Source organism: Phocoena sinus, chromosome 1, assembly GCF_008692025.1.
Source record: "Phocoena sinus isolate mPhoSin1 chromosome 1, mPhoSin1.pri, whole genome shotgun sequence".
Taxonomy (NCBI): domain Eukaryota; kingdom Metazoa; phylum Chordata; class Mammalia; order Artiodactyla; family Phocoenidae; genus Phocoena; species Phocoena sinus.
This window is the reverse complement of record NC_045763.1, coordinates 35,744,669-35,768,689: the sequence shown is the minus strand read 5'-3', so window position 1 is coordinate 35,768,689 and position 24,021 is coordinate 35,744,669. Positions and strand designations below refer to the sequence as shown.

General features: G+C 57.5%; 1 protein-coding gene across 4 annotated transcripts in view; it reads right to left on the bottom strand.

Annotated features, from left to right (window-relative positions):
- The window catches only part of SZT2 (SZT2 subunit of KICSTOR complex), a 51,368-nt gene that overhangs the window by 5,202 nt on the left and 22,145 nt on the right, over window positions 1–24,021 (bottom strand). For 2 of the 4 annotated variants that reach the window (XM_032625540.1, XM_032625558.1), the window contains 54 exons: window positions 23,424–23,566; window positions 23,017–23,169; window positions 22,756–22,870; window positions 22,324–22,541; window positions 22,009–22,224; window positions 21,542–21,620; window positions 21,201–21,295; window positions 20,761–20,929; window positions 20,446–20,560; window positions 20,219–20,332; window positions 19,848–20,018; window positions 19,589–19,683; window positions 19,224–19,347; window positions 18,953–19,117; window positions 18,657–18,861; window positions 18,237–18,352; window positions 17,880–18,126; window positions 16,870–17,011; window positions 16,636–16,728; window positions 16,419–16,497; window positions 16,023–16,316; window positions 15,725–15,866; window positions 15,450–15,545; window positions 15,298–15,361; window positions 14,880–15,065; window positions 14,365–14,532; window positions 14,189–14,276; window positions 14,018–14,089; window positions 13,639–13,840; window positions 12,712–12,811; window positions 11,859–11,988; window positions 9,738–9,890; window positions 9,529–9,631; window positions 9,334–9,439; window positions 9,136–9,247; window positions 8,391–8,509; window positions 8,110–8,274; window positions 7,745–7,829; window positions 7,417–7,581; window positions 7,161–7,328; window positions 6,653–6,804; window positions 6,059–6,225; window positions 5,868–5,965; window positions 5,647–5,779; window positions 5,401–5,531; window positions 5,169–5,269; window positions 4,919–5,095; window positions 4,452–4,719; window positions 4,270–4,349; window positions 4,060–4,185; window positions 3,735–3,934; window positions 1,722–1,812; window positions 1,402–1,482; window positions 1,245–1,319 (listed from right to left, as the gene is read on the bottom strand). In XM_032625540.1, the coding sequence (XP_032481431.1) occupies window positions 1,245–1,319; window positions 1,402–1,482; window positions 1,722–1,812; window positions 3,735–3,934; window positions 4,060–4,185; window positions 4,270–4,349; window positions 4,452–4,719; window positions 4,919–5,095; window positions 5,169–5,269; window positions 5,401–5,531; window positions 5,647–5,779; window positions 5,868–5,965; window positions 6,059–6,225; window positions 6,653–6,804; window positions 7,161–7,328; window positions 7,417–7,581; window positions 7,745–7,829; window positions 8,110–8,274; window positions 8,391–8,509; window positions 9,136–9,247; window positions 9,334–9,439; window positions 9,529–9,631; window positions 9,738–9,890; window positions 11,859–11,988; window positions 12,712–12,811; window positions 13,639–13,840; window positions 14,018–14,089; window positions 14,189–14,276; window positions 14,365–14,532; window positions 14,880–15,065; window positions 15,298–15,361; window positions 15,450–15,545; window positions 15,725–15,866; window positions 16,023–16,316; window positions 16,419–16,497; window positions 16,636–16,728; window positions 16,870–17,011; window positions 17,880–18,126; window positions 18,237–18,352; window positions 18,657–18,861; window positions 18,953–19,117; window positions 19,224–19,347; window positions 19,589–19,683; window positions 19,848–20,018; window positions 20,219–20,332; window positions 20,446–20,560; window positions 20,761–20,929; window positions 21,201–21,295; window positions 21,542–21,620; window positions 22,009–22,224; window positions 22,324–22,541; window positions 22,756–22,870; window positions 23,017–23,169; window positions 23,424–23,566 (7,452 nt within the window). Of the gene's footprint in view, window positions 1–1,244; window positions 1,320–1,401; window positions 1,483–1,721; window positions 1,813–1,950; window positions 2,109–3,734; window positions 3,935–4,059; window positions 4,186–4,269; window positions 4,350–4,451; window positions 4,720–4,918; window positions 5,096–5,168; window positions 5,270–5,400; window positions 5,532–5,646; window positions 5,780–5,867; window positions 5,966–6,058; window positions 6,226–6,652; window positions 6,805–7,160; window positions 7,329–7,416; window positions 7,582–7,744; window positions 7,830–8,109; window positions 8,275–8,390; window positions 8,510–9,135; window positions 9,248–9,333; window positions 9,440–9,528; window positions 9,632–9,737; window positions 9,891–11,858; window positions 11,989–12,711; window positions 12,812–13,638; window positions 13,841–14,017; window positions 14,090–14,188; window positions 14,277–14,364; window positions 14,533–14,879; window positions 15,066–15,297; window positions 15,362–15,449; window positions 15,546–15,724; window positions 15,867–16,022; window positions 16,317–16,418; window positions 16,498–16,635; window positions 16,729–16,869; window positions 17,012–17,879; window positions 18,127–18,236; window positions 18,353–18,656; window positions 18,862–18,952; window positions 19,118–19,223; window positions 19,348–19,588; window positions 19,684–19,847; window positions 20,019–20,218; window positions 20,333–20,445; window positions 20,561–20,760; window positions 20,930–21,200; window positions 21,296–21,541; window positions 21,621–22,008; window positions 22,225–22,323; window positions 22,542–22,755; window positions 22,871–23,016; window positions 23,170–23,423; window positions 23,567–24,021 lie in introns of all 4 variants that reach the window. The other 2 variants (XM_032625568.1, XM_032625550.1) reach the window with 2 other exon arrangements.

Here is a 24,021-nt window from a genome sequence, read left to right as displayed (position 1 = left end):
ACCTCTCTGCTTCAGTTTCCTCATCTACCATGGAGATAAAGGAAAGGTCCTCATAAATTTAGAGCTGCGTGATAAACTGCAGTAACCAAGGATAAGCCTCAGAGTCAGAGACCCAGCTTGCAACCCTAGTACTGTCAGCAACTAGCTGTGTGCCCTGGGGCACATCACTTAACCTCCATGAACCTCAGTTTCCTTATCTGTACAGTAGGAGTAAAATTCTCCTCTTCCCTTAGCATGTATACTAAGCAGTTAATAAATAAGTAATAGCTATAATAAAGCAACTTAGAAATCTAAGTAAGGTTAGAGATTAGATATGTAGGTGCAGAGAGAGCCAAGCTGGATGGAGATCAGGGGGCAGGGCAGCCAGGACTTCAAGAAGCTCAAGAGAATAATGGGGTGGGTCCTTCCCGCCAATACTACAGCAAAGTGTGAAAGAGTACCTGCCTGTCCAATCTCCCTTCTGTGCCCTGGGCCAGGTAGGTTCCTGCACTAAAATCACCAAGCTTTCCTGGATCTCACTATCCTGTGATGACTAGACCAGGCATCCACACCTGTGGGCTGGATCTGAGCTGTCCAGATATGGGAAGAGTGTGTGCCATCTGTACTGGAGGGCGACGGACTGCACCCAGTCAGACCCTGATCTCTCAGAAACTCAACTCGAGGCACAAGGAAGGCAGAAGCCAAACAACGAAGGGGCTGAACTCACTCAAGGCTGGAGGGCTTCGGGTCTCCGACCACACTCAGTCGCGACTCATTCTTTCTGAGCCCTCTTGAGTGCTCAGAACCTCATGGGGTGCAGAAGCCCTGCCTTCAGGCAGTCAGACAGGGACAGAAATAACAACTGAGTGTGGGGGGCTGTGCTGTGTGAGTGGGGACTCTAGTCCACATTCTAAGTGTTAGTGACTATATGGACAGTGCCAGGTTGTCCCCAGCCCTAGACGAGGCCAGGACTGCCCATGGCACCGACCCACACATGTGTCAGATTACCCGCTCTGCTCAAATGTCCTCACTGTCTACCCATGTATGGTCAGTGCCAGAATGACCACAGGGCCAGACCAGCCACTGTGCTGCACTGCCTTCTGCCCCCAGTGCCATGGCTGAATACAGGTCTAGACTACCACAGAGTAAGACTGGTGCCTGAGGAAGGCAGAGCACTGGAATGGCCCAGACGCCTGCACCAGGTGGTCACTGGGGCTGCACTGACTACGCCTGAGACCTCACGGCCCTCCGTCCCCACCACATACCTGGGAGTTGACAGCTTGCCCCATGGGGATTCGGGAACATTCCAGGGCAAACTGTTTGACACAGAAGTAACAGCCCTGGAGAGAGGACGAAGATGAGGTCAGGAGGGCGAGAGACAGGTGGGCCTGGCTCTCCCCATGTAGAGCTCCTTCTGCTCACCTGGAAGGCCAGCTCCATGAGGATGATGCCCCCGGGCAGTGCCCGCTGCAGGTGGTACGTGGTGACGGGACAGCCAGTGCTCTGCAGAAAGGAAAAAGACGGGTTCAGGGGCAAGGGCCGGGGGCTCACCAGCCTCGGACCATCGGGGAAAAAGTCCCCTGGGTCAGTGACTTTAATGGTGTCAGGCTGGGATCAATGACCTCAGTCATCACCCAGAGCCCCCCGCTTTAGGCCTTGGGCAAATAATTCAGGCTCAGTGATGCTGGTGTCTCAGGCATCACTGATTTCACTCTTGGGGAAGGAACACGACGACGTGTTACCTTGGGGCTCCCTTCAGTTTTGGCTTTCGGGCAGGAGAAGGAGCCCCGACCTTCTGTTCCAAGGATAGCCATGGCCCGCAGCCGGCTGGTGCTGCAGAAAAGGAAGAGAGGGACAAGGGAGTGAGGCAGGCCAGTGGGGTGAAGGGTCACGGCTATCAGACCCAGAACCCATTTCACGTGGAATCGTTTTGCAGGAGAGGAGACAGGCCCAGAGAAGGGAAGAACCTGCCTGGGGTTCCACGGTGGGTAAGTGGCAAGGCTAGGCCAGGAGTCCAGGGCTCGATTGTGGGGCGGGGCTCTCTCCACAGCAGCTGCTGCTCTAAGGGGGAGGCGGAGACCAGGCCTCTCTCTTCCAGTGAGAGGGTGAGGGTAGAGCTGCAGAGGCTGCTGTGATTGGGGGGAGACACTTATGAGCGGATGGAGATACCTGCTTACTGTGGACAGCAAGGGAGGGGAGAGTGTGATGTCTGCCTAAGATTTCATGGGGAAAGTGCAAGCAGATGCTTGATGCCCTGGTTAGGGACGTTCCCCTGGGAGGGAAAAGGGGTTCTCTTTTGACCCGGGAAGGGCATTTTCAGTGTTCCACAGGCCTGCTGTTCTTCATTTCTCAACTCAGAGGCAAAGGGAAAAGAGAAATACTGTGAATGAGGACAAAGTAGAAAGGGCCAGTGGGATGCACTCATACTCAGGAGCTATAAACCACTGGAACTCCTGCTGGGGGTTCAAAGCCTCTGGCAAGAAATGTCCCACTTAATCCTCAAGGAAATAGGGACCAGACCTAACTAGTGATTGGTAATGGTTAGAGACTGGAGAGGAAGGAAGGCCTGACTTTAAATTCTCCTCTAGAAACATATTTTTAATCCTAGTATCTTTGGTTTTAAAAGGGAATTCTGATTTCTGGGAAGAACATAACTGAATGGGAAGGATGCGAACTCCAGAGAAATCCCTACAGCTGGGAACTGGCTGTGGGGGGCAATGAGCAGAGAGCTCCTCCTGGGGTCTGTCACTGAGAAATGAGAGGGGTGCTGAATGAAATGTCCCAGAGGCGCAGGCCTGTCCTCTCTTCCTAAGGCCTGGAAATGAGAGGGAGGCCTGGGAGGTAGAGAGCTGGTTACAAAAATGCTTAGGAGTTGGAATTGGCTTTCTGGGCCAAGAGGGCGTCTTGAGTAAGGAAGTACAACTTATATTTACTAGTCTGAAAAAGTATCAAACTGAAAGCAGAGAGGAGGGAGAAAACAAACTCACACATCTGGATACACGAAAGCAACAGCATAACACGAACAGACATTTTCCCATGCAGCCACTGGGAAGGAGCTGGGAACATAGCATCTGGAGGCTCAGACGCTGAGAGGGGCATAGGGCACGGGCCATAGAAATGGGAATTTGAGACTTGACACAGGATGGGAAAGGTGGTTGCAGAGTTTTCACTGCGTTCTGGGGAGATGGAAGGTGTTGCCAGAGGAGCTGTCTACTACCTCCCATGACTCAGACCTCTCACTACTGGCCAGTGAGTGAACATGACCAAGAACAGGCCAGAGGACAGTGATGCGAGTAGGCCCATTGCTGAGTCCTTGGTGAGAAAAAAACAAAACAAAAAAAAACATGGTGAGAAAAGAACTTCCTGGGCCAGGAACTATGTAAATCTCTGGAGAGGTCAGGAGGTCATCAGGACAACAATCATTAAGACCCAGGTCCAAGAGCTTGTACAGGACTGGTGTGTGTGGATGGACACCAGCGTGAAAGCACAGAAGACACACGTGGGAAAGCAGCTCTGTGAAAATGTACCCAGTTTGTGTACGAACGTGGCCATGAGTTCCACGAGATGTGTGAGGCTTACGGAATGTGCTTGAGGGCTGCAGGTAGGTGTCCCAGATCCTCACGTGTGTGTGCGGGCCTGATGAGATGGATGTACGCAAGGCCCAAATTACCCAAATAGGACCCAAGAGGAAGGGTGTGTGGGGCAACACCTGCTGAGGAGGAGGAGAGGAGGGTGGGGAGACGAGACGCGCTCACCTGCGGGCGGGCGAGGGGGGCCGCAGCGGCACCAGCACAAAGCCCATGCTCTGCAGATACTGCACGTACTGCTGCAGGAAAGCCAAGCTCAGCTCCTTCAGCCAAGGCTCCTCCCGGGCGCCCGGTGGAGGCCCATCCGAGGAGTCGCAGCTGGCGGAGGCCTCTCGGCTCCCAGACCCTGACTCAGGGCGGTGGCGCCGCTGTGGGAGTGGAGGTTAAGAAAGGCTCTACCCACCGTCAACCACCCTAGCAGGGGTGGAGGAATGGAGGTCCCCGCTGGGTAAAGGGAGGTCCCACAGGAGAAATCCAGAGTCTGGAGCCTCACCTGCCCCTCCGGGGGCCCAGAGGTCTCTGGGGGCCCATGCAGCCAGGCTGCGGGGTCGAAGAGCAGGGCCGTCGCACAGTAATGCACCAGGCGGGATGACTGTTTCAGGGTCTCCAGCTCCCCGGCCTGGGGAAATGGGCAGTGAGCACTGGGGCGGTGGCCAGGGCAGGGTCATGGGACGCTCCCAGAGGACGCAGGTTGGCCACTCACACTGATGGGCATGCTGGCTGGGGCGGAGCGCTGCTGCCACGTTACAAACAGGTTCTCCATCTTCATCTGGCGCTCCAGTTCTGGGGGTTGGAGGCATTAGTAGCGGCCCCCAGGAATGGCCACCCCTGGCCCTGCCAGACTCCACAGACTGCCCTGCCCGCTTCCTGGCTCAGCGCCCTCACCTCTGCGCTCTGCCATCTTGATCTCCAGGAACTGTTGTCCATGGTAGGTGACAGGATCGGGTGGTCTGGGCACAGGGCCGAGGGAGGAGCTGGGGCGGGCGGCCGTGATATCCCTTAGGGCCTCATCGAAGGGGAATGTGTCCAGGGAAAGGGGGCCCCCACCCCGAGAGGACCCACTCAGCCGTCCCTGCTCGCGGCTCAGAGGGGGGCTTGCACTCCGGATGAGGGTCTCTGCTTCCATGGTCGGCAGCAGGAATGGGTTTGGCTCCTAAGAGAGACGGAGCCTCACAATGGGTCCATGGCCTTTGCCCTCAGACCTCCTCTCCCACCGCCCCCGTGGCCTCCTCTCTCAGACTCTCCCTCCCCACTGCCCCTGCCCTCAGCCTGTCCCCTCCCTCTCCTGTTCCCGAACTGCTACTTCCTTTAGCTGACCACTCAGGAGAGGAGGGAACCTGAGCAGCAGGCACCTTTTCGTCGCGCACTGGGAAGTCCAATTGGCCGTAGTGGTGGAAGAGCCCAAGCTTCTGGCTGAGGAGGCAGAAGATGAGATGGGCGCGTGCGTTCTGCCACTGCACGAGACGAACCAGTGCTCGGCCCAGGGCCGCCCCCAGGTCTGGGGCCCAGTTGTAGGTCAGCAGATGCAGCTGGAAGTCAGGGCTCAGCGTCAGTGGGATCATGGAGCCCCTCCTCCCAGCCAGCCCCTGGCCCCACGTCTACCTTCTTGTCCATGACCTCCAGCAGCAAGAACCTCTGCCGGGGAGCATTTCGCCCCAAGCTCCCGTCGCCTCCTGGCTCGAAGCGCTGTACGGCTTTGGCAGCTATGGGGTCAGGGAGGGGCAAAATGAGGGTCTGGGGGCCGATCCCCCTCGATCCCACCCTGCGTCCCACGGGGTCAGCGGCTCCAGGGTCAGTCACTCTGAGCCCACCCTCCTCCGGGCCGTGGCCTCACCCTGCTGGGTGGGTCTCCTCCACTGCGAGAAGTTCCTTCCCAGAAGCAGCAGATGCCGCTCAGCTGCCGGGCGGGGAGTTGGGCCCAGCTGTCCAAGGGAACAAGGACTGAAGATCTCTGGCTCAGAAGCCCTAGTGGGAGGGACGGACAGAAAGCAGACCATCCATGGCCCCATTCCCTGGTTATCTCCTCCTGGGCCAGGCCCCCACCTCTCCTACCTCAGCTTCCGTGAGACCCCAAACTCACAAATGCTGCTCAAAGATGCGGACACTGGTGTCTCCAGCCATTGAGGTGACCAGAGTGGTGAACTCAGACAGGACAGATGGGAGCAGGAACCGGGACACCACGTGAGTGGAGCTCCTGGACACCGAGGCACATCCTGGATCCAGGACACAGAAGTCACGGTGGGGCTGTGGCATGGGGACCAGGGCAGGAGCTTAAGGGTGGGAGGGGGGCTGGGGTCTCACCCATCTGAACCATGAACTCCATCCAGCGCTGAGCGACGAGAGCAAACACAGGCTGCAGGGTGCCTGCCTCACCCTCCTCCAGCTGTGTGGTCCTGCGTCTGAAGACACAGCAGGAGCAACAGCCTTGCACCCACATACAAGACGGCTGTGTTTACATGCACCCAACATCCCCTGTGACCACACACACACACCTTTGTCTCTGGGCTCCAGACTCTGGGCCTGCTGCCCGCTCAGTCCCACCGGGAGTCCGAACACTCTCTGTTTTGTGACGCCTCCGGCCCCGAGTGTCTTCTGGCCGATCCAGGACAATGTCATCAGTTGTTTTCGGGGAACCCAAGTCCCCACATTCTGTTTTACTCTGGCAACAATGCAGTAAATGAGGAGGGGCTAAAGGGAAGGGGAACGGGGTGGAGGACGGAGGCATCATGGACGGTAACAAGAGCCTGGAGGATTTGGAGGCCCGGGTTTAGGCCCTGGAGGCTGGCCAAGCAGCCTTGGACAGGCTGCTCAACTTTCTGGAGCCTCAGCTACCTCACTGGTGAAAGGCCTGCTGCAATCATGCAGGCTGTGAGGATCTGACAGGAAAAGTGGAAGTGAAAGCACTTAACAAGCTGAGGCACTCTCTGTATCTCTGTATTGGTGAGAACTTGCCACGCTCTGCACACTCCTATACAAGGCACAGAGCAGTTTTACACAACAGGAGATCTGGGGCGGGGCGTGTAGGGGAGACAGGAGGCAGACAAGAAGGCAGATGTCAACTTCACCACCTCCCTTTCTCCCATTACCAGCATATCCCAGAAGCTACGTCGGCCAGCTTTGCTTGGGGGTGTCACAGGCTCGCCAGGGCGAGGGCCAGGGCCAGGGCCAGGGCCAGGGGGAAAGATGCTAGCTTGGCCTGCAGGGCTCTTTGTTTCCAATGACCCGCTCTTGAGACTTCCTGTGGGCACCAGACATTACAGACTCCTGTCACTGACCATCAATCCCCATTTCAGACAACCTAGCCCCGAGACTGGTAAGAGAGTGATGTGCCACTTAACTCTACCTGTTCCTGAATGGCAGTATATGCAGTTGAAGGTGCATGGCTGTGTGTGTGTGAAGGGAGTTCCTGACCACATATTCCCCCTCTGAGTGAGGGACCAGCATGCATACATTTCTACCAAGGCATATCACCTTGCTGATGCAGGGAAGGTGATGGACAACTGTGAACGTGTATTTCAGATGGGGCCTCTGTGACGTCTCCCCAGACTCTCACGTTTGCACCTAGACCTGTGAGGTTCTCCAGACCCTGCACACCTGGGGCCGTGTCCTCTGTGCATAGTGAAGCTGGCAGCAGCCGGAGCTCCATGATGGCATCAGCCAGGGCCTGGCGAGCTGCTGCTCGGAGCTTCTCCTCCAGCTGCACGATACTGATGTTCCCCTTTTCCCACACATCCAGTCGAAGCCGTGGGGCCCCGTTCGGAGCTGGAGGAGAGAATGGGGGCCACTTGAGTGTGTCCCTGGTTTCTACAGCATTAAATAAACACCCCCTCTTCTGACCAAGCTTCCCTACCTGAAGAGTTATCCGGCACGACTGGGCAGCGAGTGACTTGAGTCAGCTGCTCAAATTCCTCCTCCTGCAGTGGGTCTGGGGGCCCCGGAGAAGAGGGGGGGCATGGTGCCAGTGAGATGGGGGCTCCCTCCTTATCCACAAAAGCTAGAGTGATGCAGGCGACCCCTAGGTAGAAATCCATAGGAAAGCTCAGGTCTGGGACTTCCAGGCCCTGCCCCACCCCACCCAATCCCCCTCAGGTGCAAGGCTGGGAAAGGCCCTCAGCCGCGAGACAGGAACAGGCTTTCCCATGCCTGGTGGTGCCACGGGCCCAGGCCCTGCACTGTACCTTTGCCCCCAGTGCCTTGTCCTCCAGGCTTGTTGTACAAGTAGATGTCCAAGTCGGGGAGGCCACCCTGTGGTGGGAGTGGATGCTGGGGAGAGAACGGCCACCGAGCACTAAGACCAGGCAAATGGACAAATGCCATCAGGGAACGGGTATCCACAAGGGGAAGTGGGGGACAGCTACACGTAAAAGCACAGGAAGACACAGGTAGATAATAAAGGCCAGGGAAGGGGGGCCTGGGTGTACACAGGTCCATGGGCAAAGGTACATTGGTAGGGGGCATCTGTAGCAAACAGTTACACAGCAAGGGTGTGTGGTGGGTGGAGGGCCTGGTGCAAGCGGGTGGGGAGAGGTGCGTGCAGTCTCACCTGGAAGTGGTTCCGGCTGTTGCTGTCTGTGTACTTGGGCGAGTGCAGGAAGATGAGCAGATTCTGCCGCAGGTACCAGGCCAGGGCAGGAAGCCAGGGCCTGCAGGAGGGCGGCAGAGCCAGATGCAGCACCTCCGAGGGCAGACTTCCTGGGGGCTGGATGAACTGCAGAGAGAGGGAAGGAAGGGGAGTCAGAGATGAAGGAAGAGGTTCCCGCGGAGACCGTCCCTGCGGCTGGCTGCGTGGGAGGAGCCATGCAGGGAGCCTGGGAGGGAGCTGACCTCCACATCAGCCGGCGTCAGCTTGCAGTTCCGAACAAGCATGACTGTGATGACGTCCAGGGTGGCCTCATCCAGGCGCCGACGCAGAACCCGCACCAGCTCATCTGTGATCTCGGGACCTGGACACAGCCACAGTGGCAAGGTGGGGACACGGGCGGAGGATCCAGCTACCCCCATCCCAGCCCTTAACCCCAGACTCAAACAGACTCCCGTGCACCAGAGGCAGCCAACACCAGGTTCTGGTTCTGCCAAGCTACTCGTACATGACCGTGGACAAGTGAGTCTAACCTCTCAAAGCCTCGGTGCCCCCCTCAATACAATGGGGATGATAATAGCAACTACCTCATATGTCGCAGTCTTAGCCCAAGACTAGTGCACACTTTTGAGCCATAAATAAATTAAACGAGCCAGTTGCCTACTGGATGCCTCAGGCTCAACGTATCCCAAACCGAACCCATCATCTTCATCCCAAACCTGCCCCAGTACCTGACCAGTGGTACCACCACCTATCCACACAGTCATCCAGGACAGACACCTGGGTGTCAACTTTTACAGCTCCTCCTCCCTAAGCTGCATTTCAGTCAGCGACAGGTCCTACCCCTAAACACCCCAGGAGCCTGTCCTTTCCCACCCAGCTCCTGCTCGAGAGAAGCCCAGAGCATAGCATGAGCTGGCATAAGAAGAAGTCCCAGAGGACTTTGGAACCTCATCTGGTCACTCCCCTACCCCTCCTCATGGCCCTCACCTGCCTGCCCTACGCCATGCACCAGCAGCTGGATATGTCTGTCCACTTGGCCCACAGGACGAGCAGCATCTGAACCTCGGCTGGAGGCCATGTCCAGGGGGGAACGAGGACCCTGCAGGGAAACTCTGGTCAGGGCCCGGCTCCAGGGAGCAAAGTATGAGGGAGCACGGGGGCATCAGGGAGTGGGGGGATACATGCCGAGGCTTCCTCAGAGTAGATGGGCTCCTGGCTTCGGGACAGAGCTAGGGACGGGGGCAGGGCATCGCCGTCCCATGGCCGCTCACTGCAGGACGTCTCCAGGAGCCTGGGAAAGAGTGGCAAGGGCTTTGGACATACCTCCTCCTGCACCAACCTTAACCCATGCTGTAGCCCATCTTCTCAGGGCCCACATACCGCAGATAGTATACAGCCTTCGTTGCTCGCTCCTGATAAACAAACATATTCTTCCGGTTCACCACGGAGAAGGCATTGAGCACAGAGCGCAGGGCCTGGATGGCTGTGAGAGGAACATGGGTTTAGGAAACTCCCTTCTCCAGATCCCCCCCCCACACACAACCTCGACTCCCCTTAACTCTACCTGCCCTCTCATGTCAATCACATACCCCGAGAGACCCCCATGCTGGGCCCCATTTTGAGGCGTGAGTGGACTCGAATCACGGTTCCCCACACAACGTCACAGGAGAAATGGCCAGGGACAAACTGCATGGTGGCTGCTAGGTACCCTCGGGGTCCACAGCTCTCATCAGCCGTGTAATCTGGGGGAAGGGAGACAGTGGATCAGAAATGGGACACAGCCCTCTGCCCTCAGAGACTTCTCACCTGTGAACCGGCCTACCTGTCCTACTCCTCGGGCCTATTACTCTGCAGTGGGGATAGATGGTCATTCTGGGTAATAAGATAGGACCATGCTTTTAGGAAGATAAGTCACAGCACAAAGGTTTTCAGAACTATGTCAGGGAGATGTGGAGAAGGAGCTAAGAAAAGGTGTCAGGCAAGGCAAAGCATGAGAAAATTCTGAAGATAATGCCAAGACACTCTGAGCCTGTCACAACATATACATATACATATACACACACATATACATATACATATACATATACATATACATATACATATACACACACATACATATACACATACGGGGTACACAACATACACCCCCCTTGTGTACTCACTGGGAGTTGCAACAATAACCCCATTAAAACAAAAAGGGCGTGACTGCTTACACACACGTGCAGCAAAGCGGGGGGAAACTACGTCCTGTGCTTTGGAGGACAGCTATCCCAGAGAACCCAAAGGGTGGTGTGGCTCTACGCGAGAGCCCATGGCCATAGCCCATGGCCTCAATCCACCCTTTTTAGGTTTCCAGGTCGATGAGGAACCTTCCGGTAGGTCAAGGTGGCAATTTGGTTTCCCAGAGAAGCTGCTGTCAGATGTGAGCAGCATGCAGGATACCTGGGAGGCTGCAGAGTCTGGAATGGAATGCTGGTTGCTAAGGGTTTCAGCAAAACCATATGGAGAGACTAAAATGAGGAAGGGCTGGGTCTGGATTCTGACTGATCTAACGTCCTGGGCTGCTGGGAGCCATTGTGAAGTAAAAGTGCTTGGCTGTCACAGCTCATACTCAATTTGCAGAAGATGCTTCAAAACCCTGGGAAGTCCATCAATTATGGGGATTTGGCTTTGATATGGAATACATCCCAGGATGAGCTGAGAGATGTACTCTCCCGGAGCTGTTAGGAACGTTCGTCCACAGACTTGCTGAGAATGTTAAAGATAAGGAGTGATCTGACTTTTATAACAGAGAGACAATGGCAAAGGAATGGCATGATCCGGCTTTCCTCTGTGAGTTGGGGTGAGAGGTCATGAGGAGTAAGAGAAGGGAGCAGAACTGCGGAGACTTCAATTACCATCTCGAGTAGATTATCACGTTTCCTAACCACGACCAGAAATCTCAGATTATCACGTTTCCTAACCACGACCACAAATCTCAGAAACCCCGAAGGGTTCTGTGCCTGCCTGCCTGCGTGGAGGGACAGCCAATCAGAAGGCAAATCCTTCTACCGGCCCTCAGGCTCCACCCCTTTGTTTTTCTCCCCTGTGAGGGGCCCACTACTTGTCCACGATGCCCCTGCCCCCTTCTTCGGCCCTGTCTATTACCCTGCAGGGGAAAGACGGTCATTTTGGAAAACAAGGTAGGGCCAGGCAGAGGCGTGCATTTAGGAAGACAGGTCACAGCAGGGGCCTCTTCCGTGTACCTTCTCTCCTATATTTCTCCGCCTCTGCTGGCTCTTTCCCGTGGAACATAAGGGTGCTCAAGTCTCTACCTTATTTTAAATTCCTGCCTTGCCTCCCACCTTCCTTTAGTTTCTGCCGGATCTACTTTGTCTCCTCCTTCACTGCTAGGCTACTTGAAAGACCAATTAGTCCCAGCTCCTCTTCCTGAACATCCTTTCATGTTTCCATTTCCTCTGGTTTCTACTCCCGTCTCTCCATTGAAAGCATTTTCACTAAAGTCACTGATGAACTCGCAACAGCCAAACCTGGTGATCCTTTTCTGTCCTCTCCTCCTTGCCCTCCCTGTATTACCTGGCACTGATGGCCAGTTAATGGTGACTCTACCCGCAGCTTCTCAACAGAGTCTTCGATAAAGGCAAGGGCAGCGGCATCCCCTGGGGAGGGAGGCTCCTGGGTGGGACCCACCATCACTGGGCAGGACTCACCATCACTGGGCAGTGGTACCCGCTGACGGGAGTGGAAGGGCGTCTCGCTGCGCCATAGATCTTCTTCACTCTCAGCCACCAGAAGAGAGTTACACACGTGACTGTCATGAAGGTCCTGAAGCAGCAGCCGCTGGGAGAAGAAGGAGCGAGGTCTCAGGGAGCTGAAATATTCCCCCATACAATGGTGGGGGTGGTGAGGGGTGATCAAAGGCTGGAGAGAACGCCCATTACCACTGGGGATAAGAAGTCAAAAAGAGCACCTGTAACCACTGGGAGCTCAGAGATGACATCTGACAGCCACTGGGCTCCGGGCTCTGAGCACTGAAGCCCAGTTAGGAACACCTGTCCCTCCTCTTTGCCAGAATCTGCTCACCATCTTAAAAAAATCTCTTCTTCCCAGCTTTCCCTGACACTGCAGGTGGTCAGATCCCTGTTATACGCTCTCACACCAGTCTCTGCTTTTCCTCTGTAGAAGCCTTCACAATTGTAGCGGAAGTAGTTAGTGTGTTTTAGTTGTTCCATGTCTATCTCCTCCACCTGACATAAGCTCCAGAGAGTCAGGGTTTTCCTCTGTCTTGTTCACTATCATGTCCCAAATGGTAGCACAGTGCAATGAGAGGGAGCATCTCACAGTCACTGGGAGGGGACGAGAGAGTAACCCACCCTGGGGGTGGGTTAGGGAGAGCTCCCCAGTTTGTAGGGAGCCTGGGGAGTAATAGCATCCCAGTAACTAAGGGTCAAAGAAAACATCCAAGATGGATCAACAGCCTCTGAAGGTCAAGTTCCTGGAAACCCCTTCCTCATCTGGGCTGTGTCCCATGCCTGGAAAGCCCTGCCCCCGGCTGCCTCTTACCTGGTTGACCTCCCTGCAGATCTCCCCAACTCGCCTCACCAGGAGCTGCTGCAGGTGGCGACACTCAGTGCCTGGCCCCCCGTCCTCCCGAATCAGGCTCCTGGGAAGGATGGATCAGACACAGAATTGCATGGGGAGGGAATGGGGGGAGGGTGTCATGGGAGTTGGCGCCAAGAGGAACCATGAAAAGGAAGGAGGACTGGACAAGGGGAAGTAAACAAGATGGGAACTGGGAAAGATGGAATTCTCGATAGCAATTCTGGAAGCCTGGGTTCCATGCTTGCCTCACCAGCTGCCGTGCTGAGGCTTCCATCATGCAGCTCGCCTTCTCTACCCTCAGATCTTCTTCCTCAGAATGGTGGGTCCTCCCTTCTCTCAGCACCCCCACCCCTCTCAACACTGTGACTACAGCAGTACTGAACCAGATACCTAGGTATGGATCCTGGCGCTGCCGCTTACTAACTGAGACCTTGGGCAAGTGTTTAACTTATCTGTGCTGGAGTTTCTTCATTCAGACCACAAGGATAGTAATACCTCACAGGGCTGTTACAGATTAAATGAGTTGATCCGTGTAAAAAACTTAGAACGGTGCCTGCTGCGTAGCAAGTACTTGTTAAATATTATCTATCATCCCTTATTTTTATGTATCTACAGCTCCTGAAGCTGCTGTGAACTACAGATGCCCTTAATGCTCAGCTAGGAACCAAAATCCTCATCGGCTTTTCAACTCCATGAGGAAAGCAGAGTGATGTGTTTTGCTACAGTCTGTGGGAAGTGGTCAGGAGCCCTCAACCTTAGAATACAAGTCAGACCCCTACCCAAACTCTCAGCCCCAAGTCTAGCCTTCTAACGACACTGAAGAGGGGTGACGTGGGACCAGGGAGAAGCTAACATCAGAGTCGGGTGTAGGGCCCCGCTGCTCCTTACCGCGCGTGTGCATACACTTCCACACGGTCCTGCAGCACCCGGACGATGAGCCAGAAGTCAGGCAGGCAGGGCCCAGGGAGGCCCGCGAGCGAAGGCTGTGGAGGCGCCGGGCCGGGCGGGGTCCGCAGCGTGAAGGGGGCCTTCTCACCTGGGGTCTCACTGGGACCCTCACTGTCTGAGCCACTGCTGCCACCGTCGTAACCTGTGTCAAACGTGCTGAAGTTCAACCCCATCCTTAGGCTCATCTGAGCCCCAAGTGTATCAGCTCGGTGTGCCCCTCCAGGTTAGTCCCTACTGATGGCCCTGCCCAGACCTTTCACTGTGCAGCCCTGAGTCCACTTCCCATCAGCTTAGTCTTCCATGCCCCACCCCAGCTTACCCAGGTGGTCTGAGTCCACACTGCCCTGACTGGACATGAGTCTGAGTCCCCGGCTGGGCCCAGGCTGGCTCCCTGGGAAGAGAAGGGAAATGCCTGGAGCCTCTCTCAATCCTGCCAAGGATGCCCTCTGAACGTGGAAGCAGGGCCAGGGAGGTGCAAGTCCTCTCTTACCTCGCTGGGGCAGGCTGGGCAGACTGATGAGCAGGGGGCCCTCAGAATCCTCTGGAGAGCCAGGGGCTTGGGGGCTGGCTGTCAGGGCCTGAGAGGCAGGAGGTCAGGATGGAGTACAGGCCCCACACTTCCACCACCACCTGCTCCGTTCCCAGGTCAGCCCAGGAAAGACTCACCTCCCCTTCGACGCCTTCCGCCCTGTCCTCCTGGCTGTGCCAAGCCCAGGCCGCCGAAGGGGGCTCCCCATGGGACCCACCTGGCTCTTGGCCAACTGCCACAAAGAAGAAGCCGCTGTCAGCGTCCTCAAGAAGAACATGCCCAGGGAGGTGGAGGCGGCGGAACTCCTGGGGAGCAGGAACCAAGGGCAGAGGTTAGGCAGGACAGCCCTCCCCGGTCACGGCGCCCCACACTTCCTCATCAGACCCTCACAACCACCTGGTGAAGCAGACACTAGCATCCCTACTGCTGAGTTACGAAAAGGCTCAGTGGCTTGCCTAAGGTTCAACAGGCCCAGTGGCAAGGTGGAGCTGGGTCTCTTCCCACTGAGCTGGGCTGCCAGGCATGGGGTAGAGGTCAAACAATAGGGTGAGGAGGTGAACTCAAACTGAAAGAGGGCCTTCCGGTTGTGCATGTGGAGTCCAGGGACGGACGGGCGCCCAGGTGACCAGGGAGCATTCTGAGGGCAGCATACCTCCTTGAACTGTGTGAGGGAACGCTCTGGCCCGAACACAAAGCTCAGTGGCAGAGTCTGGCGAAGGCAGGTGGAGCGTCCAAGAGAGCTATGGATGTGGGCAGCTGCACGGTGCAGGGCGGGGCTCTGGGGGAGGCCCCCTCTTCGGAGTGCCCCCACCATCTCGTCCTCCAGCAACCAGCGGATCTGCAGGAGGAGAGCAACCCAGGAAGTGGTGAAGGGCACTTCCCATGCTGATTGGGACATCACTGCACTCTTAGATTAGAAGATACTGGAAGATACTCCACCTCACAGACTGAGAGAGGCCCCACTTGGACCCCAGCATAAACAGGGTGCCTCACCTCACCATCTGATGGAAAGAGTGTCAGTTACAGTGTTGAGGGGCTGTCACTTAGGTTGGGGGAGGGAAGGCCCTCACCTCACTCATGGTGGTCTCAATAGCCAGTCTGTGGGGTGTGGCCAAATTAGATAGTCCTGGGTGCCTAATTGGAAGAAAGGTTTAGATATTGGTTTCCAGAAAACAAAACCAACAGGGAACAAGGAACTCAGAGAGGGAGCATAAGGAAGTACCTGTCTTCTCCTGGAGGTGGCAGTGGGGGCCCCAGGCCATCATCGGACGGTTGCCCTGGGGATCGTGGGAAGGACGTACTGCTCTCAGATGTAGACCTGAAACAGGGTAGGAGCAAAGGTCAAAGGTCAGCAGCTATTATCCTCCTAGGGCCTCCTCAGCATTCCTTTCTTGGAATCCTTAAGGTACCCTTAGTCCCCAGGTGCCCCCAGATTCCTTAATGGTCCCGCTACTCCAACAAGACCCCAGATACCCCCCACCAAACTTGCTGTCCCACCGGTGGTGCTGAGGGTCTGAGGTCGGGGGGAGCTCCACTTCCAGGGGCAAGGTCAGCACAAAGACGTCCAGAGTGACACTGAGGTCCCGCAGAGGAACTCGGCCTCCAATGGGGGGGCCTTCCAGACTAGAAAGCACCTGGCCTGGGAGAGGGGGAAAGTCAGGGGTTACTGCAGCCCTGGGATGAACACAGCTTCCAAGTCTCCAGGGCTAAAGAGTTACACCCGTAGGCTCTCTCCCCAGGCAGGCAGACAGGCTGCATCGGACCAGTGGCCCTCCCCTAGGCACCCCAAACTCACCCAGGCAGGTGGGCAGGCTGCACACGGGTACTGAGCTGTGCTGGCCGTGTAGCCGCACAGAGCATGTGAGGTGCAGGAAGAGTGGTGGCAGGTCATGTGCCAGGCTCTCGGGCCCCGTGGGTGAGTCGCCGCCCAGGATGCTGAAGGAGTCTTCATCGGGGTTCACGGTATCTGCGTCTGACAAAGAGGCGGAGTCCAGCCCAGCAGGCCCCAGGTCTGGTTCACGGCTCTCGAGGTATTCCACCTCCAGCTCTGGGTCACTCTCGGTGACCACACAGCAGGCAGATGTGTCTCCTAGAGATACACGTCATGTGGTCAACAGGATAGGCTGGCAGCAAAGGCCCCCGAATCCTGGCTTGAAGCAGCCTTTCCACCTCTACCCGCTTGCCTATATACCTTCTTCTCCCATGAGCTCAGCCTCTGAAAACTCCAAGTCACTGACTTTTCTGTCTCCTGCGTCCCGGGGGCCCTCATCCTGGGCAAAAGAAAGAGACAGTATGATCCAAGGCAGGGCCTCAGGGAACCGAGAGTTAAGAGGATCCGGGTGGGTCAAGTGGGGCCTCTGGGGCTACAGGTTGGGGGTAGGAGGGAGGTAAGGGAGAAAGCCACTCACCTCACGCCTGCTCGATGGAGGGCAATAGAAGAAGTAGTGGGGATTGGAGGGCACTGTGCGGAAGTAGAGACCGCTGATCTCCAGGAACTTCTCCTGTTTGGGGGTTAGAAGGAGGCTACGATGTCAGTCACTGCTCGGCAGGACACTGCTCCCACCCTAGAACAGACACCTATACACCCCCAACCCAGGAGTGGTCCCGCTGTGCAGGCAGGACTCTGTCCTCTCTACCCTCACCTGGATGAGGCTATGCAGGGCATCACGCGCCTCTCCTCTGAGCTGGCAGACGTCTGTCAGAGATATCTCCAGGCCAGGGTCTGGATGGCCAGGGACACGGGTGCTCTGAAACTCAGGCTCGCTTAGGTCCTCGGTCTCTATGCTGAGTGGTCAGGGTGGGGTGAGGGACAGTGAAGTGTTAGGAACCATCAAGGCCTAAATGAGCCTGCTTCCCGAGTGGGAGCAGCACACACCTGTCTGTCTTTGCCTCTAGAAAGGGTGCTTATTAGCACACGACACGGGCGGGAAGAGGCCGGGAGAGCCAACCCACCCGTCTTGGCTCTAACCTCCACATTTCTTAGTGGCTGGACATTGCTGTGAAACAGAGGAATGAGTAAGGCTGACTCCCAGTTTTCTAACTTGGACCAGTGGGTGGAGGAAGAGATCTTTCACTGTGGAGGAGGGACACAGGCGGAGAAGCAAGGGTTGGTGGGAAGAAAGTGCACTCGTTTAGGAGGCATGAAAGGTGTGGGATCTAGACCTCCGGAGAGAGAGCTGGGCTGGACTTCGATCTGGGCATCATCAGTGCACTCATCCTTCCGCTCCTTCTGTGTCCCCAGTGCTGATCCACTGCAGACACCAGACACGTGGCCGTCTGTCTGCATGCCTCTCTCCCTCCCTTCAACAGTTTTTGCCTCTATGAAACTCACAGTTTGGGGGATTATTACTATTATGTGAATGTCCCCAGAACAAACTTCTACTTTCACTGACGGCCACTGACAACTCCCCACCCCTAATCTAGCTCAACACTCCACACCAGAACAGGAGAGCCAGGAGAACAAGGAGAGTAGGAGAGGAGGACCGCCGTGGGTGCCAAATGGGAGAAAGAAGCCTGGGCAGGAGGGGTGGGAAGCCAGGACAAAGCACGGCTGGGGACTACCGTGCATAGCCACTCCCCCAGGTCAGAAGGCCCCTGCTTATAGGGGCTTGTCTGTGTGCCCCCTTATATGTCATTCAAGGACCATCCCAACCTGGACTCAGAAGCCAAGACAGCTCGTTCCCGAGGCTCGGGGCCCTCCTCCACACTGCTGCTGAAGGGCCCAGGGCTGAGAGGACCAGGGCTTGGGGGTGCATGAGGCAAACCCCGAGTGTGGCCACACAGTGCGAGCAGAAAAGGGGTGATGTCTACTTCCTGTAGTAGCTCCTCACAGGCGTCCACGGCTATCAGCATGTCCTGCGAGGTCACGCTCTGTGCTTGCTGCAAGCTCCGGAACAGCCCTAGTGGAAGTGGAAGGGGCCACGAGGGTCAAGCTCTGCAAGGGCCTCTCCAGTGCCCACGCCCGTAATCCTGCAAAGTGGGCTCCTCCCTGCCACGGCGTCACACACACCGCGGACGTAGCATCGCTGTGCGTGCTCCTGCAGCAAGGCACAGTGGGTAGCTGCCTCCTTGTGCCTGGGCTCCATCCAGGCCGAGGAGAGGGAAGGCTGGTCGAGGAGCTGAGTCCTAGCAACAGGAGGAAAGAGACGGCTTGGCCAGCTCCCCTGGTGACACCTCAGACTCACCATCCCCAACCTTCCAGTGGATCATCCCTAGGTCCCTACCAAATGTATCCACGGCCCAGCAAGCTCAACTGATGTGCTGAGGAAGTCCAGCACGAAACGGGCAGGACATGGCTCAGAAGCTGAGCTCCTGCCACTGACCATCAACCTGTCTGCCCGTACCACTGAGTATGTATCTGAGCCACAGCTGGGGGCTATGGTTGGCTGGGGGTTGGGAGAGGACCTAGGTCAACACTGAGGGCACTCACCGGAAGACGAGGTCTCGGGGCGCCTGAGGGGGCTGCACACCCACCATCTGCTCCCTCAGCGCTTCCAGGGAACAGCTATAGATGTAGACAGGACACCGCATCCGGGGCCCATCTGCACCCTCTGTCTGTGAAGCCTGGCGCCCAGTGTAAGCTGGTAAGTCCCGATGGAAGGGTGGGCTCAGCTCTCCTGGATTCTGGACACTGTCTGTGGGCAAGAGGTGGCACATGGCTTTGAGCCCTCTTATTTGTTCCCATTTCCGCTGCTGCTTAACTGACTTCAGAGTCATCAGCCTTACCGCTGGCTGGGGTGACACTGAGGATGGGGACCTGGGACTTTGTTGCCCTGACCCCGGTTCCTCCTAGATCTTTCAGGCTGGGAGCCCCACTCCAGTCCTCGAACTTAGACTTTGTCTCCTCTTGAGAGGGTCCCTCCAGGCCATAGGCAGCCAGATGCTGGACATCTGAAGAGGAAAAGCAGGACATAACTCAGAGCCGCCTGATGGGCTGGGGAGGGAGCTCCGGGGCTTGTATCTGAGGGGGTCAGTGAGAGAGGTCTGCGGCTGATACCTGAGAAGGTCGCAGGGAGGAAAGTCAGAAATACATGCTGGGGGGTCACAAGCCTTGCATAGCAGCGCCACTGAGGGAGCTGGGCAGAGTTGACAGGCCCGAGAGTTTCAGAAGGGCCTAGACTCTGTAAGAGAGAAACAAACTTAGAGCCATCTATAAGGGACCATCCAATGCCCGCTCTCTTCCTCCGCCCGAGTCCATCCTCAGGGATAGCTTGCAAGATCGGGGACCAAGGGGAATGATGGCATCCTGTCAGTGGAGGGGGGCACTTAGTATCCCCAGTGATGGAAAGCTGGGGTGTGAACATGTGGGGACGGCAGGAGGTCACTATGACAAAGGGCTCAAGGAGATGCGCCAGTGCTGACCCGGGTGGGAAGAACTGAGTCTCCGCTGGCCTGGGCGCTGCCGCCTGCTTCATCCTTCAGGATCCCACAGTCCCCTACCGGTGGCCCCTCTGGACCTACAATGCGGGTAGAGAGGGGTGGGAGAGAGCAGGGCCAGCAAGAGAGGCAGGGCTCTGAGGTGAAGGGTAGGGGAGGCCAAGACCCAGACAGAAGGCACCCTGCGGGGTGGGGGAGAGCGGCTGGGCCGAAGTCCGGTGCCGGGAACGAGGCGGGGGCTCACGTGGACTGTGGCAGCTCCTCCGCAGCACCTCACGCGGGAAGGCGGCCTGGTCGGCGGCGGGCAGCGGGATCTCCCGGTCACTCAGCTCCTGCCCCAGGCAGCTGTGCAGCAGGCACAGCACCATGTCGTTGGCGGGACAGGGCCCCTCGGCGAGAGGGACGCCCTCTGGCTCTGCCCGACACACACTCTGCTCAGCACCAACGGTCTCCTGCTGCCCGGCGCCCCGGCTCAGCCCCAACCAGCCCGGCCCCTCCTGCAGCCTCCCAGCCCCCTCCTGCCCCCTCACTCTTCCACTCATTCGCAGACTCATCTGCCCTCTGTATTCTAACACCCCCTGGCTGGCTGGCCCTCTAGGTACAAGGTTCACCCACCTCTGGAAAGCAGAAGGAAGAACATCTGGATCTGCTGGCACTGTGGCAATAGTCCCATTAGGTCAAAACGGAAAGGAATTTCGTGGACACAGGTGTCTCCTCCCTGGTCCAAGCCTGGGAGGGAGGGAAGGAAGACAAGAGCGCAGTGAGGCCCACAGTCCCTGCCTGTGGCTGCCTTCTCCCCACCCGCTCCCCTGCTCCTCCCCAGGGGCCCCCTCCCCACTGACCATCAGAGGCCCTCGGCTCCGGGGGCAGGGGACTCCACTCCTTGCTCTGGCACAGCTGTATCAGGTACTCAAAGCTCAGCATGGAGCCTATGCAGGCAGCATCCCGAGGGTGGAGCTAGAGGAGGAACAGCAGAGGGCAGGGGTCAGCCCCTCCTGGCCGAGAGGACCCCAGCCTCCAGCTCTCAAGGAAGCCCTCATAGTCACGGACATTCAGAACACGGAGACTCAGGGGGACCAGGAAGCCGCCAAGCTGTGCTGCTCCCAAGGGGATGCACCCAACCTGGTAAGTGGTGGGGTACTCCTGAAGCCACTCACAGCTCGAGGGATCTCAGAGTATGCCAAGTCCTGGAGGTGCCTCCAGCTCTCAGGGCCAGGTCCCACTCGTCCATACTGCGGCTCCACCCACACCTCGGTGACCAGGTTGAGCTCCGAGTCTCCCTCCAGGGCCTCCACCTCCACATCGTTGTCATCATCTGTTGAGAAGCTAAAGGAGGAAGGGCTCTGAGCCTGGAAGAAAGGAGAGTCCAACCCACCGCCACCTGGTTGGGAGCTGGTCCACGGAGGGCGGGGAGGCCAGGGCACACGGGACAGCCACAATTCACACGTGGTCTTTCCAGACCTGCGTCTGCCCAGTAAAGCATCTGGAGACAGTATCTCCCACCCCAACTCTCAGCATTGGGAGACAGAACTTCAGGGGACAGTAGCAAGAAGGGGGAATGTGGAGCAAGGCGGCTCAGAGAGGGGCTGGGCCTCACCTGTCCTTGGTGGAGGTAGAGTGCGGGGGAAAGAGGATGTACTGGACGACGCACGTGTGCCTCTCTTCGACTGCAGCCTGCCCCGGGGGCTCATTCTGGGACAGGATGGGAGAGCTTGGCCCTGCCCCAGCCCAGGCAGAGATCTGGCCTGGCCCAGCTCTGACCTTCAGCACTTTAGTCCCCTCGCCACACTGTCCGGGGACTGGCCTCAGGCCTTGGGTCCTCTGGCCACGGGGTCCCTGTGAGGCAGTGTTTCCAGCGGTCCCAACCCAGCTCAGAGGCCAGTATCCCCGGGATGATGATGGACCTTGGTGGGAGGGGTCGTGAGGGACAGCACATACCTGAACTGGAAGCTCCAGGACCATGTTGATGATTCCTTCCCCGCTGCAGGCAAAGTGGAACCCTTCCGAGAGCCGGACCCTGAAGGCCCACAAGAGTGGGGGCGGGGACAGGATGAGATGGGGAGAGACACTCAGTGTACAGCCCCTGCTTCCCACGCCACTTACATACCCACTTTCCAGCAGCCATCCAGGCAGACTTGTCTGCTGGTGGCCCTGCCCAAACGACTGGTCCCTCAGTGGGGCAGGTCCAGTTAGGGCCAGAGGCCAAAATAAACTGAGTCGGGGGAGTCGTGGTGGGGAGGGCAGCAGCCCACACTGCTCTGTGCTGGATCCTCTGCATAGCAGCGGCCACAGCAGAAACTGGGGCTGAGACGGGGCAGTATCTGGCTTAGGCTTTCTGCCAGCTTCCAAACCCAGAGTCTACACTAGACTCTGCCCCAAGTTGCCCAGCAGGCTTGGTGACGTACTCAGTGAGGATGGAGAGGAGCTGGGCGATGGCGCTGAGCGGCAGTGCAGGGGCCAGTCCTGATGGGATGCTCCAGAGCCAGCGCTGATGGTAGAGGTAGCGGGAGAGCGACGCTAGGCTAGAAGAGGCCGAGCGGCCCGACACCAAGGGCAGTGGCCCTGGTGGCTCCAGTGTCAGCAAGAAGGGTGCCCGGTAGTCCAGTGGTAGCTTCTCATACCTGAGCAACGGGGGCAATTCCCAGTTGATCTCTACTCATACCCAGCTTAGCCGCAGCCCCCCACGTGCTCCTGGCCCTGTCCCCACTCTCTTTACCAACCTGATGAGCAGCTTGTCCAGTGGCTTATGCAGGACCACAAGGCAGGGCCGATCAGACAGGGCCTGCTGTGGCCCCAGCAGCGGGGGTGATTTGGAGGGAGAGTTGCCCCCACCGGCGCCCCCCAGCCCTTTTCGTTTCACCTTGGGTGTTGGCTCCTTGCTTTGCACCCGGTGGGGGAAACGTAGGCGCAGGATTTCTTCCCGCAAATCCGACACGATCTGAGGGAAAAATGTGATCGGACCCTCCTACTCCCGTCTCCTACAGATGTGGAGAAGGGGCCCACAGACAAGGTGAGAAAGCCTTGTACCCCAAGCCTTACTTGGTCTGGGGGCTCCTCCCTCTACTGGCCCTGGCCCTGGGGAGTCTGGGGAGAAAGAGCTAGTCAACATTCCAGGGCTCCTTGGTCTGGGAGTGAGTCGGGGCCCAGCTCACCTTGTGCCGAGCCTGTGCTGGCGTGCCAATGGGGAAACCCAGGCGGAGCACCATGCACGGGGCCTTGGAAATGATGCGGACCATGTAGAAGGAGGAGGGGGGCTGGTCTGGGGCACTGGGGAGAAACGGGAGGGAGTCCGTGAGCAGCCCTTGGCTGGGAGAAGATGGGTTTAGGAGGTAGGAGGGAGAGGGTCTGGGGTGAGAGGAAGAGACGTGGGAAGAGGGGGAGGGGGAGGAGTGAGGGGACATCACTTTGCCCACCTGGAGAGCAGCTTCACATAGGAATAGCCCTCGACTAGCACGAAGCTGCTCCAGTCACGGAGCAGGGAGGTCAGCGAGGAGTGTGAGATCCTGCACTGGACGGTGCTGTAGCGGCCATTGCTGCCCGGGGTGTGCAGGTGCTTGGGGATTGGCCTGGGAAGAGGGTGTGGAGAGAGGGCAGCCCTCCCAGCCCCAGTCATGGGGCAGAAGAACAGGCTGCTACCTCCCTCTCTGCTAGGACCTGTCTGAGGATCTGAAGGCTCATGAGCAGGAAGGCTAGGACGGCTCGGGGTTTTCTTGGCTGAGGTCGGTATGGGCTCATCTGCTGCTTCCCTTCTCCATCACTCCCTGTCCCCTCACCCCAGCCCCTCCCCCACAACGATGGCCCAGCTATGGCGGGTACCCACGTGTCATGCTCCAGGATTAGCACCAGGCGATGCATGTGCAGCCAGCGCTGCCATGAGTTAGCATCCATGGACAGCACTGGCTTCCAGTAGGCAGCGAACTGGGCGTGGGAGGAGTCGGAACCACTGTGCTGAAGGGAGAGCACCTGGGGACAGGAAGGACAGCCCTATAGGAGCATTCATGAATAACCTCCACGCAGCAAACAGAGCTGTGGGGCTCAGGGGGTCAGAGGTGGCACTGGTGTAAGGCCCGAGGAACCCATGGCCCAGCCTGGGACAGAGGCAAAAACGGCCTCCAATATGAAGGCTGGATTAGGATGAACGAACCCAGGGACAGGCTGTGCAGTCCTTTAAAGCTGAATCCAGGCAAAGGATGGAACTTCCACCACTGACTTTGGAGGAAAGCCGCTGAGGGATGGCAGGACCCCAGGATGAGGCCATTATTTGCTAGCATAAGCCCCCTGCTTGTCAGTGCTAGGCTGACAGCCGGGGCTGAGTGTGGAGAAAGCACAGGACAAAGGGAGCCATGGTCTTCAGGAAGTGCATAGTTCACGGTGGTTGGCTGAAGGTGCTGGGGGAGGCCAGAGTATGCCACATGGAG